This window comes from Pseudonaja textilis, chromosome 1 (genome assembly GCF_049901715.1).
Source record: "Pseudonaja textilis isolate UNSWEBS1 chromosome 1, rPseTex1.2, whole genome shotgun sequence".
Lineage (NCBI taxonomy): Eukaryota > Metazoa > Chordata > Lepidosauria > Squamata > Elapidae > Pseudonaja > Pseudonaja textilis.
Window position 1 is genome coordinate 191,215,055 of NC_141990.1, and position 21,214 is coordinate 191,236,268.

Sequence of the window (21,214 nt, forward strand, 5' to 3'; positions counted from 1 at the left end):
TTGGACACACAAGGAATTTGTCTTGGTGCAAATGCTCTCAGTGTACATAAAAGGAAAGAACAAGATTGTTGTGGGGATAATAGGAGGAGAAAGGAGTATATTTACCAAAAAATAACACAGGCAGGATAAAAATAAATTAATAAGTAGTTAGCTGCTGTTAACTACTTTCTGACTTCCATCCAGTGTCACTTCACCAATGTTGCTCTCCTGATCTCACCTAGTCTTGGCTAGGTTGTAGGCTGGCCTTGGAGGGAAGCTATTTTCATCAGCAATGTGGAACAGTCTCATAAGGCTTTCTTCCTAATTCAGTCTAACCTTTTAGACCCGTGCTTCAGCAGACATTTATCATTCTGCCGCCCAGAGTCAATTGGATTAAGATAGACAGCTATAGAAATTGAATAAATACATAAATAAATATTTTTTTCCCTAGATTTAGCTCAATGCTATTCCATCGTGCCTTCTGTTATTACGTAAATGATTTTGTTAACGATTGGAAATTTTTAAACTGCATTTTTTTTAAACGCTCTACACCACAACTTCCTATCGCGAGGCCATTTTCAGTTCGTCTTGTGGAATTCCTTTATTCAGGTGGTAGACAGGTATTAATATTAGTATTTACCCTAGATGTTGCATTTTGAACTCACAGCCTATTTAGAAGTATTGCCAGCTGTGGTAATTGATATGATTACATGCCCTCTGAAGCTCATGGATTCCCCCCACCCCACCGGGTAATAGTTGAAACTTTTCCTCCACCAGCAGAAATTTTCTTTTAAGGAAGAAAAACAAAAAAAAGATGTGAGAGTTATCAGTTATCATCACGTGGCCCAAAATGAATGTCCTTATAGGAAACCTTGTTTGGAAAGCAGCCACATGGCATGGGGAGAAAAAAAACAAAACCCACACAACTAGTGGATCAAATTCTGGAAAGAGGCCTTAGAGGAAATAGTAGTGTTATCACACCCGTGAGGCAGCTTTGAAAGAAGTGGCCATCTTCTGAAACAAGCGCAACTAATAGCCTAGTCTGGAGGATGAATGGGAGAGGAACCATTGGGCTGAGAGTTTGGGCAGCCACAGAAGGTTGCCCGGAGGACAGAAATATTCTGCAGATATTCTGCCGTGTCCCTTGCCACTTCGCCCTGCACTCAGTTTGGCGCTGGGTTTGTGCGTGCGTGTGATGTCTCGGCGCCTCTCCTTTCCTTGCCTGGAGGAACACATCTATCAAGCTGTTGATTCAGGAAGAGCCTGTAAAAAAAACTGGGCTTCTCTTTTATGCCTTCCCTTGGCCAGTAGATGGAGCTGCCATGTAAGGTGCCGCGTCCCCCCCCTCCCCATCTTTTTTCTCTCTCCTCTCCCCCTTTCCCCCCTTTCCCCCTCCTAATGAGCTGTTTTCTGGTATATGTTGGGTACCATAGAGTGAGCCTGAGAACAGGAAGCGGAGGCAGGAGCCACAAGGATTCTGGAAAGGTCTCCGTGTTTTTCTTTTCCTCCAAGAAGGCAGAAATTAAGTGAATATATAGACACCCAGCTAGAAAGAGAGAGAGAGAGAGAGAGAGAGAAAACCTTGTGGCCAGAGACCTGGATCATTACAATAGGAAGCAAGCGTGTTATATATTCCTGCTTAGATGGATGTTAGGGCTGTGCTTCGTCCTTCCCTTTTCATCAGGTAAGTTGGCAAGCCATTTCCTCGGGCTAAGGGGGTGGTGGGAATGTTAGCAACCTGAGATCTTCATGGAAAAAAGAGAAGCATCCAGTTTTAGTCTCCGGCTGGGATGTACAGATGCATCCAAAGAGGAACAGGGACAATTTAAAGCCATGTTGGATTATCCAGCTGAAGTGATGCTGTGCTGGTGGGTGGTTTTGTGCTGCTTTTTAAAATTGTTGTTATTGTTGTTGTTGTTGTTGTTATTGTTGTTGTTGTTATTATTATTATTATTATTATTATTATTATTATTATTATTATTATTATTATTATTATTTCTATCTTTCTGACCACCTGCCTCCACCCCTCTTACCTGTTTTAGGCTATAATCTTTTACACCGTGCCCTGAGCCCAACTGAAAGCTTTAGTATTTACCTCTAAGTAAATATACACAAGATTATGCTGCAATAATGGCTTAAAACTGTAAATATTGCATTTTTCCCCTTCCACCTCCTATGGATTGGATCAATTGGTAAATTTTGACTTTATTTATTCTAAAGCGAGACCAGGAGTATTTTATATTTTATATATTTTATTTATATATATATATATATATATATATATATACATACATACATACATACATACATACATATATATATATATATATATATATATATATATATATATATATAATATTTCCAAAGGAGAAATTTTATATTTCCAAAATATATTTATATTTTATATTTCCAAAGGAGGTCATGTTCCTTCTGAAAAGAAAGAAAGAAAATATGCTTGACATTAAAAAAAAAAAGGCTTTAGTATAGTTATAAAGCCCTCAAATCAAAGTGCTCCAGGGAAGAAATGCATATAATAGTCTATCTTATTTTCGCAAGACTGCTTTCAGAAAAATACTCTCTTTTCCTTGGATTTTTGATCCTTGCAGTAGTATGCACCAATTCTATAAATATTATTTTTTTTCCACATGAAGTAGGTTTTGTGAGGGGTGGAACGTGATAGCTGGAATAGTGATTGTTAGGAAAGGAGCCCTACTTTCAACCTTTAATAAGAAGTTTCTGAGGCAAGAGTGAGGCCTGTTAGGAACAGAAGCCATCACAAGGAATTAATTATGCTATATGTTAATTCCCACTAATATATTTCCTTTGAAAATAGTGGTTCATGCTTGTATCTGTGCCTGTGTGCCTGCTAATTAAACAGCATAGCTTTTATTCTAGAATTATTGTATTGGTCTGTACAGCTAATAATTCATACTAAATTAACCTATGGATATATTTACATTTGTGGTTTGTCCCATTACTTAGATCATGCTCTGATCTCTCAATAAGATTGTAGTACAGAAATAATGGTTTTTCTTTGGAATAGATTCTATATTGTTACTGCCTTCCTGTGTGGGCAGCAGAATTTTTTGGAATAACTTAGTTTTAGGTACTACCAAAAAGATGTTAGGACTGGGTGAGATTTCAAGGATAATTGTTTTCTTAATTGTGTTCAATCATGAAAAAATATTATTCCTAATTACTATTATGACATATGAAAATATAATGTATGTATCTTTGGCTAATATTTCAGTACATTTTGTTTGGTAGAAGTATCACGAGAAACAGCAGCCTGAATTTTCTCTCAATTAATTATTTCTAGCTTGCTAATTAAGGCAACTAGATTGGCCTGAAAATCTGGATGAGCTCTAGATAAAAGCAAAGAGATATAAGAAACCGTAGAAACAAAGAAACTTTGTTGCCTTCCAGTCATCTTATAGATGTTTGCAGTTCAGATCAAGTTATACTACTACATGGTCAATGGTACTTCACCTTTTTCTTCTGAAAGACATGCTTATTGCTATGGACATCTTCCCAAAATTAAATGTCTATTGGACTAAAAGCAAAAACTGAAATCACCACTAGATGGTAGCAAAGAGATAGAGACAATCTCAGCACTTTTCTGCCACTGAGTCATTTGAAGTTTTATATCCCATGTCTGATCACCCTAGGATTAAATCTTATTGGAATCAAGGGGACATTGGAAGATACTTTCAGGTTATTTCTCCTATTAGTGATATTACTATTTTCTGAAGTCTACCAAACTTAACTGTTCAAAAAAAAAAAAGCTGTAAAAGAAAACAAGATTTTTTTTATTGCTTCAACAATGGCTGGGTAATGCTACAGAGATGTTATTAGTCATTGCCGGAGAAATAAGCCCAGGAAATTAATATCTATTTCTTCTTACTTCAAACTGAAGTCAAATTTGATGCCTCTGCTGTGAAGTACAGGGTTGAAGATTGTTGCCTATGTATCTTTATAATGTCTGTGCTCTCTTCTATTCCTTTTTTTTTTAGCTGAGGGCAAGAGTAAGACAATGCCAAAAGTAACATGGATCAGCGATGCAGATTAATTAAACTGTGCCTGCTGTCTATCCTATTTTAAATCTGAGTGAGGATTCTTATTCTCAGATAATTAATGAAGTTAGTAGAAATTATATATAGTAGATATCCAAATGTTCAATTCAAAACATTTTTTTCTAAGCCATAGTTCAAATACAGCATTGTGTGATATTCAGTCCACATGGAAATTCTGGATTTTAACTCCTTTTATCCTGGCTAACCACAAAACCCACATGTAATCTGTCTGCTCTGGGCTTGGTAGCTAATATAGGGCAAAGGGAAGTTGTGCACTATACTGGAATGGAGTTGTCCACTGGTTTGGGCCACTATTGTGTTATCTGACAGACATCAGGAATTTTGTAATAAGATGAATTTTATAGAATAAAAAGAGAATTTCGTGGAACTACAACATCTCCCTGTTGTACACAATCCGCCCAGTGTTTGCTTTTAAACATAAGTTTAGTATTCTTCTGAAAGAGCATGAAGCCCATGTTTCAAAATATCTTCCCTAACAGAAGATAAGTTGGTGGGACTGAATTCTGAGTTCTTCTTCTACTGCCCTGAATAGCCCCTATCTGTCTTAGTCAGACAATCTCTCTTTCAATGCCAGACTCCCCACAAACCAGATTTGCTCACAGACCCAGTGAGTATGGAAGGAGTGTCCATTTGAAAGAGCCAGACTCTCTCTGCCCAAAATAGAAAGATCCAGAAGGACATTGCCCAGGGATCTGAATGATGAGAAAAAAAACAACCTCTGCCTTAATGTGGGGACAATTAACAATGATATAACACCACTTCAAAATACAGCTAACATACGCTCACGTTGGCTGGGGATCGCATAAAATCAACATTAAAAAAGACATAGCATAAAGAAGGTTGTTTGGCATGTTGTACTGCTGTTAAATAATGCTTTGGGGGTTGCATCTCAGGGTTACTGTAGTATAATTACTTACTATACTATATTTTGTATAATGTAAGCTTTGGACAACAAGAGGGAGATTCATTAGGCCAGGAAGATTCCTTTAAAAGTGAAAACCATGGGACCAAGGCAGGAGAAAAAAAGGCAAATTAGCAATAGCAAATTATCATTATATTGTGAACGTGCGTATATGAATAGTATAATGTTCACCTAAATACCAAACATAATTTTATCACATATTTTCATCCATTCTGAAATCCAGGAAAAAGAAATATAACTTATTTAATAGTAGGTTCAACATCTTCAGACTGTGTTTCAGTTGAATAGGCTATTTGCTTTGGAGAAAAATGGGAAATATTTATTTGTACTTCCTATGTTTGCCATTCAGGCCATGTAATCCTTTTGAAAGTCTAGCAATACATTAATTAAAAAATATTGAAAATATTAAAAATTGCATCTCCAAATAAAACACCAACCAGCAACATTTAATTAGAGAAGAAGCAAAATTGGAAGCAGACTTTGGCAAGAGGATTAAAGATGATGTATGCCTTGTGTTGAAATGACATAAGTGGTGACACTTTGCAAGAAATGAGGAAATGGTTTGACTCATTTCCAGGATATCCCTTCTCATCCTTAAATGACAGATTCAAAGGCAATAGGCCTCATCCACCCAGCCACTGCACAGAAGGTAGTGGATTGCAAGATCCCATCGCTTGTTTCAAAGTTGGGGAAAATCAATATTTTCTCCTACATATGCATGCTGGTGTAACCTCAGATCTGTCAATGGAGAAGCAAACTTTCAGACATACAAAATACTATAAAATGGTAAGAATCTCTCAGTTGTTTTTTTACCTAGTGAAGGTTTCCTACCTTTGTTCTAGGAATAACTTATTGAGTTTAATGTAACTTATTCCCAAGTATGGTAGATACCTAGCAGAATTGGGTACTCTTGGCAAATGATTCAGAAAATGGGATGGCCAGTGAAACACAGCAGCATTCTCTTATGTGTGGAAATATTTCATTTGAGTTTTGAAGCATGAATCTTGCATAGGATTGTACTCCTTTATAAGTCCTTGGTAAGATCACACTTGGGATATTGCATCCAGTTTTGGTCACCACGGTAAATTTGGTGCACCAAGACAAATTCCTTGTGTGTCTAATCACACTTGGCCAATAAAGAATTCTACATAAAAAAGATGTTGAGACTCTGAAAAGAGTGCAGAGAAGAGCAACCAAGATGAGTAGGGCCGGGGTTAGAGGCTGAAACATATGAAGAACAGTTGTAGGAATTGGATAAGTCTAGTCTAGTAAAAAGAATGACTAGGGGTGATACGATAGCAGTGTTCTAATAGTTGAGGTGCTGCCACAAAGAAGGGGGAATCAACCTATTCTCCAAAGCACCAGAAGGCAAAACAAGAACCTATGGATGGAAACTACTCAAGGAGAGAAGCAACCCAGAACTAAGGAGTTTCCTGATAGGGAGAAGAATCAGCCAGTGGAAAAGCTTACTTTCAGAAATTATGGGTGCTTCATCACTGGAGGTCTTTAGGAAAAAAACTAGACAGCTACTTGTCTGAAATGTTATAGGGCTTCCTGCTTGAGCAGGTGATTGGACTAAAAGACCCCCTTCCAACTCTGATGATCCTCTATGTGCTATGAATGCAGTTGCCTTTATTTTGGCTGCTGTGTCACCCTGCCCTGTTTCCTTAGCTGTCAATTTACTCTTCAGTCATTGCAACTATTATATAAATATACAATTTGTCTTTTACTTAAGCATTAGCTGCTAGAAATGGCAGAATGTAGTATGGAGGTAGGTGAAGTTTGGAGCCCTATGGAAAGTTCTATTTGAATAAATCCCATACGGAAATAAGGCCCACTTAGGTTCCAGTAAGCAAATACAAGAATGAAGTAATCAACTCTTTGACTCCCTTCCATGTACAGTAAGTGTACTTGTTAACGCCTGAGCTTCAGTATTCAAATTATTTTCTTTCTGTCCAAATATTGATTGATCATAATGAGGGCAGAAAATGGATCCAATATTTCAGAACATTCTAAAATCTTACGTGTTTGCTATAGTTTCCTGGAATTAGGAAGAGGAAAGCTAAGAGACAGGAAATTTCTTATTTGGAATATATATCTCAACTTTTCTTTGCATATGAAAAGAGATTTCAGCAACAATCTGAGGTGCTTGAAACTGCATAGATGAGAGGCCTTTATGTATTTATATTTAATATCCCCCAAATTCTTTCTTTAATGGAAACTCACTGACATCTCAACCTGGAAGGTTAAAAAGTTAATATACTAATATTTTGGAACTCTTTAATTTAGCTCTTAGAATCTAAGTAAATATATTTGATCAATATGCTATTGCTGACACTTTATTCCTTCTTAATGTTATTTCATTCTGTTTTTAATATCCTAAGAATCAAAAATAACAGTATTTTTTACATGTTTTTAAATTAAAATTTATATTATTTATATCATTTTATATCATTTGGATCAGTTTACACTGTGTGCTATTATGTAGCTGGTTACTGTAATAATTTGCAGTAAAACTGTAATGTGTAGACTCTCAGTTGAATGATTTGAGTTAAATGTCTGTTAAATGTGGGTCTGAATGAAAACGTGATTATATTTGAAGTTTATGAGCCAAAGTCCTATAAACTAAGGGTTTACTGTATATCAGTATTTAACTGTTTCTTACGTTAATCAAATATCTGCACTTGATCGCAGCAAAGGGTCCAAAATCCTTGGAGTTGCAGAAGTTCAAATCATTAAGATTTCTCCTTGCTCTGTCAGATTGCCTACATTTAGTGTTAAGTATGATCGGTGGATCCCATGAATAGACGAGGCTTGAGTAGTGAACAACAGCTCTTTATTTAACAGATAGATTCTGAGACGAGGAACCCTAGCACGCGGCAGCTCTTCTTATAGAGCTGGCCGTAGCTAGGCAGCCAATGACAACTCTTTGAGTTTGCCGCGCTTGGTTTCAGCCAATCGCGGCAAACCCTGTATGAGCCAATCAGGAACGTTTAAGCCATCCAATCACGATCCGGCTTTTCTGGACCAATAGGAATGCAGGGTTTCAAGCCTGCTAATATGGAACATTTAGGTTTTCCTAGCACACGGTATACTATGGAGAGATGATCTGGAAAAGAGATATGCAGGATCTGTTATCTAGGCGAATTGTACTAAAACATTTTTTTCTGAAGTCCAGAAAAAAACATTCAGAAGTGACTTAGGAAGATACTTCCCCAATTCACTAAACTATAAGAAGGAAGAGGGGGTATTGAACAGTCAGATTTCCAAGATAACTGCTCATGAGAGCCATAAATAAAAATAAATAAAAGTAGTTCTAGCTTTCCTGTGGAGTTGATTTCCTGGTCAGGTTTACTCAGTGGGCTGACTAATAGATACAAAAGTGAGCAATTGTAATAGGGTTGGATTTTTAAAATGACTTTATGACCCCAGCATTGTGTGAATGGGTCCCCTCTTGTGTTGACTGGCATTTCCTCCAGTTGACAATAGGGAAGCCCTGCAGTTGATTGCTTGCCAGTACAACGGCCTTAACCCCCTGCCTTATCCTTGCTTCCCCATTCAACAAAAGCCAGTTTGCCCATGAAAAGCTTTGATTCCTAGTGTAAGGATGCCATGATGCTCCAGAAGCGCTGCATTTGTAGCCACAAGATGGGGATTGGCCTATTTTCCTGCCAGCAGAGAACCAGCCTACCCAAAGCACTGTTAAACTTTAGCATCTCAAACTGCCAAATGGAAGTTTCCCATCGATTGCTGTAGCAGGAGAATGGCATGGGAACTCTGGGGCAAGGTAGGAATAAAACCAACCTCCATATATGGAAGAGTTCTTGATGTGAAACTGGCCGGTGCGACCATAAAACTTTTGAATATATTCATCAATGGACAAATGGACAAATTTCACACCATGAAATGAACTGGATAAATAAAGTTGGGACCAGAACTTCCATTGCTAAGTGATGCACTCATTAAGTGAATCATGCCTAATTCTCTACCCCCTTTTTTTTTTGCTATGGTTGTTAAACAAATTTGTTTTTCCTCAGGTTGTGGCCTTCCAGTATGTATGTAGGGTATATTTTACAAAAATAGGGTGGGGATAGGAAGTAACGGAGATTATATATTATATAATCGCCAGTGATGGAGCCCCCACAACTTCTGAAGGCAAGCAAAGTGAGGGGGTGTTCTGACCTAGGCTTCACAAAATCACGAAGCAGACTCCTGGACCTGACAAAATGCATTTTTATTAGGCTAATGTGAATTCCTGTCATTCACATTCAGCAAAGTCCTGGCAAACAGTCTTTCAAGGGTGAATTACAACCACAGACCTTATCAGGCTTGGAGAGTTCCCAGGCGAATAGCTTCCAAGCACAACACTGTACAAGAAAAAACTTGGCAAGGAGTCTCTGAGAGTCACGAACAAATCTTCACAGTAATTAAATGAACTAATTGTCTCCTGCAAACACCACTCCCCTTTCGCTCCTCTTTATTCCCTATGGGAGGGGCCATTCACCGTCCACCTGTGCCTTTACTCTGGAGTCAACACTTGTTCTTTAATTGTTCCCTTCTCCTGGCAGCTCTAAGCATGCACACATTGGAAACAGGCTCCAGCTGTTCTTCTGCCCCACTGATCTCCAACTCCGAAGGCAGCTGGTAACTGTTGGATGGCCCTGGCCCCATCTCTGCTTCTGATGCAGAGCACTCATCAGAGCCTTCCCCAGACCCCATGTTCCTCCTCAACCTCCTCACTATCCAAATCTGTGTGCGTGCTCATACATCGCACACACACATGCACACACAAGATGCTTCAATATTGTAGGGTATATTTTACAAAAATAGGGGGTGGGAATAGGAAGTAACAAAGATTATTTTTCTAGTTGACATGTAATAAATAAAATATTCTTTGAGGAAATACTTCCTGGCAGGTTATATGATATAGGCAAACTTCTTATGCATTTGAGGCTGATGAAGCCATTTTGTAAAGGGACTATAAGCTGCTCTGGAACCCTTTGGCCAAAGAGCAAGGTTAAAAACAAACATCAACATGAAAATTAGGAAATTCTTATCCAGAAACAACTAAAATTGATAAAATAAACTTTTTACCTCCCAGACCCTTCTCTCTCCATTGGCAAAGATGAATTCAATTTCACGCATATGCTCAAACTACTTGAAACCTGTAGTATTATATGTACAATGTCCTAATATGTCTTCTGAGTTTTACTGTATTTTATATAAGCTGCAACGAACTTCCACAGAGAGATGGGAGCGAACAACATAAGGTAACTCTTGCCAGAACACCATTCTGTTTACTGAAAACATGAGGGCCAAGTAAAAATATTGGAAAATATATTAGAAAATTAAAAGTATAATAAAAATATTAAGATTCTTTATCCAGTAAACAGTTGGATTCTGCAGTTATATTCCTGTATAATCTATTAGTTACTTGATAAAAAAAATAAATATCTGGTAAGTTGTTAAACTCAAAGACAATCCTAGTACAGGGTCAACCCACAACTGCAAATCAGATGTGATTGTGGCTTGAAGTAGCCATTTCAGGCACTGCGGTCTGGTTAACATTGCTGGATGCTTTCTATTTTCTCTGTTTTCAGCTATTACTAGAAATATTATCGGTACTGATTTTATTACAGTCACTAATACATATGCTAAGAGACATAGAAATACCCAAATGTCCACACGGGGAGATCATGAATTGAGTTCCTCTCTTTTCTCCAAAACCAGGATATCTATGTTTATATTTTATTTATCTAATTCATATTGTGTGTGTGTGTGTGTGTGTGTGTGTGTGTGTTTACTAGGCTTAAGTGCTGCTTCAACTATATCAGACTAAGCAGCTGACAGACCCACGAAACACAAGTAAGTTTAAAAAGTAAACATAACAACATGAAGATAAAAGCATAATAAATAACATCCCCACAGTTAAGGAACAGCCATTATATAATACATCTACAGGAGTAGTATTCAGGGGACCAGAGGTGTTTTTGTATTAACAAAACAAACTTTCAGCCTTGAGACTGTTAACACATTAAAGGCATTATTATTAGTTAGGTTTCCTTCCGATCAGCGGTGATCCTGAGTTATGTGGCTTTCTTTAGAAGATCTAATAATTAACAGGTTTCCATTTTAGTCTTTTTTTATTGGCAGCATCGATTTGTATGAATTACATTATCAAGGTGTTGAAACAATTGTTCAGATATACAGAGGTCCTCATGCTAATTTATTTCATCATTATAATGCTATAATTTTCAAAGGCCCACTGAGAGCATTTATTTGCCTGAAGAGCAAGATAGAAGTCATCTTCTTCTTTTAATGAGCCCATAATCCCTTGCCAGGTGGGGTCTGGACAACGGAATGGAGCTAGCAGAATGTTTAATGGCCGGATGCTCTTCCTGTCGCCAGTGCGGAGCTTTGTTCAGCAGATATATTCTCATTGTGCCCAGAGAGAGAAATATCTGCCTCTTCCTAGGATCAAGCAACTCACAGCCTCCTGATTGTGAGGCGAGAGCTTCACCTCTAGGCCACCACACCACTCCAAGAGCAAGATAAATGTCTTATATATAAATAATCAAAACATTGTATGAGAAACTGATTTACCTGGGTGTGCAGATTATTATCTTGATTGAATGTTAAAATGCTGTACATCCATACTGTTTGCCAATAGACAAAGTGTTAATATTAAAATAGGAGTAAGGGATATCTAGAAAGGGAGGATCGTAAGAGGAGAATGATAAAATGTTTCTCATGTACTTCTCAGATTTATTCAAATTATTTAAAAGAACAGGGTCTTGAAGAATTATGGACAACTAGACTTCGGGTCCATAGATATATGGCATTGACTGATACCTTAGCTATGGAATGGAGTGCCTTATGAGTCCAATGGAAAATAAAACTACTCAACTTGGATTTTTTTTGTAATTGCTCTATTTCTTTAGTCCTTTCAAGTTGGTGATGACTATGGACAAGTCACTACAGTTCTTGACAAGATTTTCACAAATAATTTGCCATTGCCTTCTTCCTATAGTTAGAAAGAGTTATGCAGATAGGCTCAAGGCAGTGGTGGAATTCAAATAATTTAACAACCAGTTCTCCGCCCTAATGATTTCTTCCAACAACCAGTTCACTAAACTGCTCAGAAAGGTAACAACTGTTGCGAATTGGCTGAATCCCACCACTGGCTCAAGGTCCCTTAGATGGTTTTGGGCCTAAAGTAGGATTAGAATTGATAGACAAAATTCATTGCCTTCCAGCTTTTAGCCTACTAACCACTCCACCAAACTGGTTCTGTAATTGCTTATATTGTTATAGATTTTCTCTGGGTCAGGTTAACACTGGTGTTCCTGTTTCTTTTCCTCATGCCATTCTCAACATGCCTTTGAATATAAATAGATTTCATCTTCTGCAGTGCAGATGTGGATCACAGGCAAAAATTATTGTAGCTTCTTTTTAGTTCAGGCAGGAAAAAAGAAATTGTACATTGCTTATCTAAGGTGATTGAAAGAGTTCAAATGGATGTCATTATTGCCATTCTTTTAACTGGGCACATTGCTTTTTAAGTAAGCGCACATAGCTTGCATTAGAAAGCAAGTTAGCATTTGAAGAAATATAGGCTTCAAAATCTTAGCTGGATGTGCACCTAAGAGGAAAAAAAAATCCAGTGGTTTTGTTTTTCCAATCTCAAACAATATTAATATATAACTTAAGATTGAATTGCAACCAGAGATGTTTATACAATCATCAAGCTATTTTTCCACCAGCTTTTTTTTGAGAAAGTAAAAAAAGGAAGCTTTTATTAAACGTTTTGCTATATGTAATATTTCTTCATCCAAGGATGATGAACGGCAGTTCATTTCTCAGTATAAACAATGGCAAGTTCCAGTTGAGATTTAGCTGCATTTTAAATTAATCTGTGGAATGATTCTCAACCACACTCACTGGAAGGAAGGCAGCATAGGTTAATACCACTAATATAGCTTTTCTAAATTTAGTACCTTCAAGTTGTGTTCAGCCTCAGCTTCTGTAAGTCCAAGAAAGTGGTGCTGGAGAATACTTACAGAATAAATTGTTTCAAGTCCTGAACGACTTTAAGGAACTGGAGGGAAAGGAACATTCCAACTATTATTTTGCACCTGGACTCCTTTGTATCATAAAACGTTATAGTGTTCTAGTCACACTTTAGCTATTATGAAAGCCTGCTGGTGACCTTGTCAGTCACTCTCAGTCTAACCTACCTCACAGGACTGTTGTTATGGGGAATATGGAGGTGTTGAATTATTTGTAAAACAATAAAGGCAGGACATAAACACATAAATGCAGTAAATTGTGTTTGAACACTAGAACTTGAAATACAGGAATTATTTTCCCCAGCCCCTTTCTAGAGAGGGCTTGCTTTGTTTTGTTATAATAGAGATCTATAGTTCCAATAGATCAATAATTATGCTTTTCATGTACTAAGTAAAATTCTCTCCTTCCCAAATAGAACAGTCTAAATATATATACTTTTCATTCAAGAACAGGAAAAATAATACCGTGTTTCTCATATAATAAGACCGGGTCTTATTTTTTTTTGAGCCCTGAAAAAATGGCTAGGCTGTCTTTTCGGGGGTGACTTAATTCCCCCCCTTGCATCTTTGGGCGGGCGGGCGGCGACGGCTTGGATGTTGACCTTGGCATTGGTGGGGCACTTCGTATCAGGGTCAACGCAGGCAGCACCATATCCGGGTGTGCAACAAAAGTATTTCCTAACGGCAAGCCCCCCCACCATTCCCCACCATTTCGCATGTTTTAATATAGGCCTTAATTTGGGGGGAGGGGCTTAATTTCATTTCATGCCTATAAAACATGCTGGGACTTCCTATTGGGGGAGGCCGTATTGTTGGAGAAACAGGGTAAAAACAAGGCTGAAAAGAAGTGAAATCACATCTCTAGATAAATTAAATATTGGTGTTTTTGGTGCAAAGATGAATACTGTTATTTAAATGGAATACTGGGACAGTAGTATTGTTAAAGGTGATTTTTCTTTGAAAGTTTTCTCCGTCTTAAATATAATGCATCTCTGAATATTGATTATGAGAATAGATGTTCTTTAATGTTTTGTACCTGCATATTCTAATTTGCTATAAAATTACGGCACTATTTATAGCACGAGGCACTTCACAGAATGGTGATGGTAAATCTGAAAGTCTCGGAAGGAGGTAAGATTTTCTAGCTGTTTTTTTTTTTTTTAATGCTGGGAGAAAATTATTTGAATTGCTCAGCATTTAGGGAACAACAAGCAGACAGGAAATTCTATAAAATAAAACCAGATTATGAAAGCTGCAAAAAATGTTGGAACATAGAGTGAAAAAGAAAGGAGGTTAATATTAACAGGAACAATACGTTTGGAAAGTTCAAAGTTTACATATTGATTTCAAATAATTATTTGACTGCAAATCATTATTTATGTCAGATTTTTCAAAACTGCTGTTTGAGGTTTCTTATTAAAATGTCTAAATAGCTGGTAATTGCTTAGGATTTCTTTCTTCCCCATCTTTCCATATATAGTAGGAATCCCTTCCCTTCCCTAGACCAGCTTTCAACAAATTACCACAGTACGTTTTTCAATTTTTAAATCTTCAACCCAAAAAGATAGGTGAAACATAACTGATGGTATTCTAATCTTTAAAAGATTAGAAAAATGAATAATTGTTAATTTTCCTCTGAATCAAATGCTGTTCAAAATAGCAGCCCCATAACTAAGGATCAAAGAGCAAGCTAAAAGGAAAACGACCCACAAATGTATTCTTTTTTGCCTCTTCTCTTCGACAGTGTATGTATCTCCGTCATTATTATGTTTTTTGCTCTTTTTCCTTTCTCTTTTTTGTTATTAATTGAAAATCAATTTACAAAAAAAAAAGAATCCGCTGACAGGGAAAGTGTTCTATTTCAGCCACTGTTAAGGATGGGACTTCATGAATTTATTTTGCCTCTGGAAGAAAGAAAGATTTTGTAGTTCAGAGCTGCTGCATATTCTACCCTAAGAATTTACATGAAATCCTGTGGCACAGTTTCAGAAATCAAAAAGGTAGAAAATATTTTTTTTTCTCTGTTTCATTTTTGTCTTGGCAATTGTTCAAAACTTCCTCATTCTCATATCCATATAAGCCATTTAGCACTAGTTGGATTTCTTGTTCCTCTTTCAGCTAATTGGTTTTTCCCATTGTTATGGCTCCAAGCCCTTTCCCCGCACCCCGACATCCTTATCACAGATTCAGGGTGTTTGATTTCTTCTGGCCATGCTGTTTCTAAAATACTCCATTAGAGTGGTCGGAAGAAGAAAGATCAAGGACTAATACTTAGTCATAATTCTATATTGCCCTGGCATCAGTCAATAAGACTCAAGCCATCAGCCCTTAGAATGGGGAAATGTTCATGGCTGGAAGATTGTTTCATGAAGTAATGATTTCTTATATGCTTTGCAATCTTTTCAGAAAGCTAAATAGCAGTTAGCGTGATATACACTCAGAAATTTAAGATGCTGCTTGGCTTTTGACAACCCTGTGGGACTTGTTCATTGATACAGGTAACCCTGGAGAGTATGTGTTCCAGAAGGCTCTAGAAAGGAATTTGATCTTCTCCCAAGGCAGAGTCACTCTTAGGCAACTTCTTCTTTCCCAACATTATTTTAGGGATAATGACTACTGTGAGTCATAAAGCTCAGTCCATAGGGTGAAGACACACATGCAACTGTCATCCATCCATCCATCCATCCATCCATCCATCCATCCATCCACCCATCTATGTGCCTCAACAGGTAACAGCATATGGCTGGTCTGGTCTTGGCTCAGAAGCTAAGCAGAGGCAGGTCTAATTAATAGTGGCACTGGGACGAAAAATCCAAATGGGATTGTGTGTATATGGGTGCATGTATCTGTGTTTGATTATTTATATGTCTTACACATGTGTGTTATATTAACACTGCCTATTTTTCTAATCATTTTTTAAATTTCACCTTGTTTTTTTTTGTTTTTTTTGCAGGTCATTCTTATGCAATAAGCTAAAAGTAATTTCAATGTGCAGGATGAAAAAATGGCACAGACACTGCTGGTACCACCAGGACCTGACAGTTTCCGCTTTTTTACTAGAGAATCTCTTGCAGCTATTGAAAAACGGTGCGCAGAAGAGAAAGCGAAAAGGCCCAAACAAGAGCATACGGATAATGATGAGGAGAGTGGACCGAAACCAAATAGTGACTTGGAAGCAGGAAAAACACTTCCCTTTATATACGGTGATATTCCTCCTGGAATGGTGTCTGAACCATTGGAGGACCTGGACCCTTACTATAGCAATAAAAAAGTGAGTTGTAATTAAGATTGGCTGGATTTTTAATAATATTTGCTGGATTTTGCAAAGGTTTTGTGAATGCTTGAATGGTCTCAGTGTGTATTAACTTAAGCTTGTCTTCCTCAGTTAGCACTCAGGGAAAAATGTGAAAAACATTTGCAGCATGGCTTTATGGGTACGGTTCATGGGCTTCCTGTTTTATATTAATGCAGAACTAGCCCTTGGGGTGGAAAAAAGAAAAGAGAGATCTTGATTAAAAACCACTACAAAAATGAGTTAAATAAATATAAACAACAACTATAAAAAATTAAAGCAAAGTACAATTATTTAAGTAGAAGTTAATGGTTGGGGGGGAAGAAAGTAATATAAAATAGGACACTTTTTATATGGAGGTAGTCCTTGACTTACAACAGATCACTTAGTGACAATTTGAAGTTACAACAGCGTTGAAAAAAGTGACTTATGACCATTTTTCACACTTATGACCATTGTAACATCTCCATGGTCATGTGATTTACATTCGGAGGCTTGACAACTGACTCACATTTATGACGGTTGTAGTGTCCCGGGGTCATGTGATCCACTTTTGTGACTTTCTGACAAGCAATGTCAATGGGGAAGCCAGATTCACTTAACAACTGTGTTACTAATTTAACAACTGCATTGATTCACTTAACAAATGTGGCAAGAAAAGTTGTAAGATGGAGCAAAACTCACTTAACAAATGTCCCACTTAGCAACATAAATTTTGGGCTCAGTTGCAGTTGTAAGTTGAGGACTACCTATAACACATATATATCTAATTACACTATATCATCTTGCACATCTGTTCTTGATCTACTTTTGCATGGTATCTTTTGCAATAATAAAATCTTTTCTTTTTTAAAAACAAAAGGAAAGGGCAATAGATTATAGCTAAAAATACAGAATCAGTATAATAAAACTCATTGACTTTAATTGGGACCCATAGAGTGAACAGTCCTGTCCTTAGAAGATTGCTGTTGCCACTGATAAAACTGAATGTCTAATTCTCATTGCCAGAATTCAGATCCTAGAGAGAGGCAGCATCTGAAAGAAAGAAAGAGATGAAGAGAAAAGCTAGAGAAAGGGAAGGAAACTTGAAAGAGAAGAGACAGAGATTTCAAACATGAGACTAAACCAGATCTGTGAGATCTTGGTAGTCTCTGAGTTTGGTTGTTTCCTTGCAGATGTTTCATTACCCAGCTAGGTAACTTCATCAGTGTTAGTTGGGAGTGGGTTTGCTCTTTGTTTACATACAAGTGGCTTGCCCTAAACTAGATCTGTTTTGTTTGTAATTGTTAAACACGTGTCTATCCCTTAACATATAGTAGTCTGGGAGTTGTTGAACAGTGCAAAGAGAAGGTTCTATGATAAAATTGTTGCAACAACAAGTGAGGGAGTAATCAAGGTATTTTGAAGGACAAAACTAGTCAGAATAAATGCAGTCTCAATAAGTTCCTGGCAGCAGATGAAGTTTGCCCACTACAAAGTTCACAAGGTAATCAGAGTTGCTGTTCCTCCAGCCAGAGGAGGAACAGTCCATGGTAGGCATGAAATACACCATAACACAGTAGACATTTAGCTGTTTGGTCCAAGATGGAGTGCCCTTAGTATTAAAGTTAATACTAATAAATATCATTACCTGGCAGATATTCCTCAGCTGAGAGAGTACATTACTTCTCAGCTGTAGAGTCTACTACTGTGCAGAAATCCCAGTGACTCAGCCTCCTCCCACAATGATAGCCATTCTGAGTCAGCCTCTGAAAGTTGGTGGGATATGACATTTGAATGGACATTATTATATCACCCTAGCCTATTTTTCATACAGAGATACAATTATGTGTCACTTTACAAGTTTGTAGTTGCGAGTTACAAACCACACAGTTTTCCTTGTATGTTGCACCATGTTTCAGGTCAAATTTCTCCAATTTTCTGCTCTCCAGATCTGTAACGACCAGAATTTCTAGTCAGCATCTGTATAATGATGCATTGGGCAAGTCTTTTCTAGTTCATAGATTTTTTTGCTCATACACAGTAATAAAAAAGAGATTATTTACTGAATATGAGAATATTTACCTATGCTTCTGAATACATTGAAGTGTGGTATTATTACGCTGATGAAAAAAGTATGACTTTATTTGATTCTGATAATTTTTAGTTATGTTTTAAAATTTTGTATGTTGTCCTATAAATATAAACAATTTGTTTTTCAATGTAACAAAATGTGATACACTCAAATGCACAATAAAGTTAGCAGTGATAGTAATTGTAGGTATTGTAATAACAAGAACAACAAAAACCAATACCTTTAATTTACCTTATTTGAATCCGGGTGCTGAATATAAAGTGCTACATTTTCTTCAAAGGTCAGTACAGTATCAAGATTTAGGAAGGGTACCATTTATATAATCTTCTTCATAAGAATATTCTAATTGAGCCATTCTTTGTTTTTTTCCCAGACCTTCATTGTGTTGAATAGAGGGAAGGCAATTTTCCGATTCAGTGCCACATCTGCCTTGTACATTTTAACCCCTTTCAATCCTCTCAGAAAAATTGCTATTAAAATTTTGGTACATTCATATCCTTTTCAAGCTGAATGTCACAAATGAAAGTTTCATTGTTTTTCCAATATTATTTTGAAAAATAATTACTATCCGTACCCCTACGGTCAGAAAGAAATGTCTTTTGATGATAAAGGCATGTTTTGAACAGTAGTTTAGAATAAACTGGGTTAAAGCTCCTGGTCAAATATTTTCTCTCTCTCAGGATATCTAGATTAAAAATCTAAATGTTTGGCATTACTTTAATGCTTAATAGTAGTAGTTTTCCATTAATCTAATGCATTCTACATTTGTTCATGCCATTAAAAAGAAAGAATACTGTTGGAATAATTATATATCTCAGGAGACATGAAATGTATCATCTGAATCAGATGGCATAAGGAGCATAACTTGGTCACAAAAGGGAACTTGGAGTGGGGTGAGGAGATGAAGAAGGATGTTTTTAGGGGAATTGTGGAGGGGTGGAATCAGTATTTGAATTCTTCTTGTTAATGGGTATCTATTATTTTGGCTGTGTAAAGAATAATTAGTTATGGGAATAATTTTTATTCAGAAAGTTAAATAAAGTAATGAAGTTGTAATTCACTCATTATGACTTTATGGCCTCGGCAATTTGATGCTAAATTGACATCATTTAGAATGTAGTAGAGACATTAATGCTTGGCAAATAAAATATCACAAATGCTACTGAGATATCAGTGCAACAAATATATAATCCAACTCTCCAGTATAAAGAAAATGCTCAGTTATGGGCAGCAGATTGTGCTTGCTATTATTGGCTGATATGTAGCCTCATGATCTGTGGCAACCTGCCTATGATAGTTCTCTTAATACAAAGCATGATCTTTCAATGTGTCATGTTTTCATCTATTTTTGCTGTGTTATTGCGGGATTCACTTTGTTTCAGAGAAAATAAGGATGGCTCTGTCATTAGGCTTGTTCGGCGACATGACAAATAATAAAAGGCCCAACATTCCTTAACTTGGGTTTTACATTATTCAGCATGCTTATTATGTGCACTATTTTGACCAACTGTGTATTTATGACCATGAGTAATCCTCCAGACTGGACAAAGAATGTAGAGTAAGTCAAACTCTTTTAAAACCTATATAAGCTATCTTTGTCTTTATGTACTTTTAATTGCAGATTTTAATGAGCAGCCTCCGTTGCTGAATTGTGTTTCCTTCTGCTCCTTTATTCTAAATTGGTTTGTAAATGAAGTTGTTGCAATAGCACTTAGACTTTTTAAATCTAATTTTATATTTGTATTTAAATATATTTATATTTAATTATGATCCGATTATAAATAAAATGATAAAAGTGTGACTTTGGATTTATACGCCAAATGGCAGATTTGGCTTTCCTCAAAAAAAAACATACATCTAGGTACTGAGTAGATTGAAGGTAAGCTTACACACTCATAGACAGAATGACCTTCAGACAATTAAAAAACAGACTAAGGGTCTACAAAGCAGAACAAAATCAGGGAATGGATGCCTTTAATTCCAGCGACAGTTGCAGTGCTTCCCAATATAAACATTTGCTCTTACTTTGGAGTAAAAATAAAGAAATACAGCAAATAGATTTACTGTCCCTGGTGCCTATCCGACAAAACAGCTTTAAAAAAAAAAAGCTATTTCCATAGGGCTTGGGATTGCAAATTATTTTTAAGAGACCATGAACGGCATCAATCCTAGTTAGGTCCTCAGACCAGTATTAGTTTCCAACAACCTGCACCTTTTATTATTAAAGTTGCTGATGTCATGATAGCGATAACCTCCTTCCCTTAAAGCTTGACTGCATCTGCATTTCTTTTTTCTCAGTCTTCCTTTCCTTTGGACATCCTCCCTTTTGTAGTAGCTAACCATTCATTTTTGTCCAGGGCCACATCGTTTATACTGTTTCTTCGGGCTGTTCAAATAATGCCTTGAGGCTCATCGTGGCCCATCTTTTTAAAAAGCTGCTTCTTTTTTTGTGTTCACAATCCTTGCATATTCAGAAGAATGTATGCATTGCTGCAACATATTCAAAAACAGCTTAAGGAGAGAAGAGGAAAGGAGGCTGTAAAATCAGAGTGGGTGGGTGGGGGAAACTCAAATTAATAACAATGGATCTTGTAGCAAAGGTCTGCAAAATGGCGTATACTTTCTTCAGAACTTTGGCCAACTTGCTACAATATACTCTTTTTTTAAAAAAAAAAACATCCTTCATTTCAGCCTCCTTTTTGTAGTCTCCTGAAAGTACCACAATCAAACATACACTGTTTTAAAGTTCATTATTTCTTTCCACACCTGAAACAGAAACCAAAG

General features: G+C 36.8%; 1 protein-coding gene across 2 annotated transcripts in view; it reads left to right on the forward strand.

Moving 5' to 3' along the window:
• The first annotated feature begins 1,390 nt into the window (after positions 1-1,390).
• The window catches only part of LOC113434113 (sodium channel protein type 2 subunit alpha), an 86,840-nt gene continuing 67,016 nt past the window's right edge, over positions 1,391-21,214 (forward strand). Inside the window, exons 1-5 of one of the 2 annotated variants that reach the window (XM_026697124.2) lie at positions 1,391-1,663; positions 14,930-15,064; positions 16,018-16,335; positions 18,804-18,922; positions 19,899-19,988. In XM_026697124.2, coding sequence (XP_026552909.1) covers positions 16,069-16,335; positions 18,804-18,922; positions 19,899-19,988 — 476 coding nt within the window. In that variant the 5' untranslated portion in view covers positions 1,391-1,663; positions 14,930-15,064; positions 16,018-16,068. Of the gene's footprint in view, positions 1,664-14,929; positions 15,065-16,017; positions 16,336-18,803; positions 18,923-19,898; positions 19,989-21,214 lie in introns of those variants that run through there. The other variant, XM_087920032.1, reaches the window with a different exon arrangement.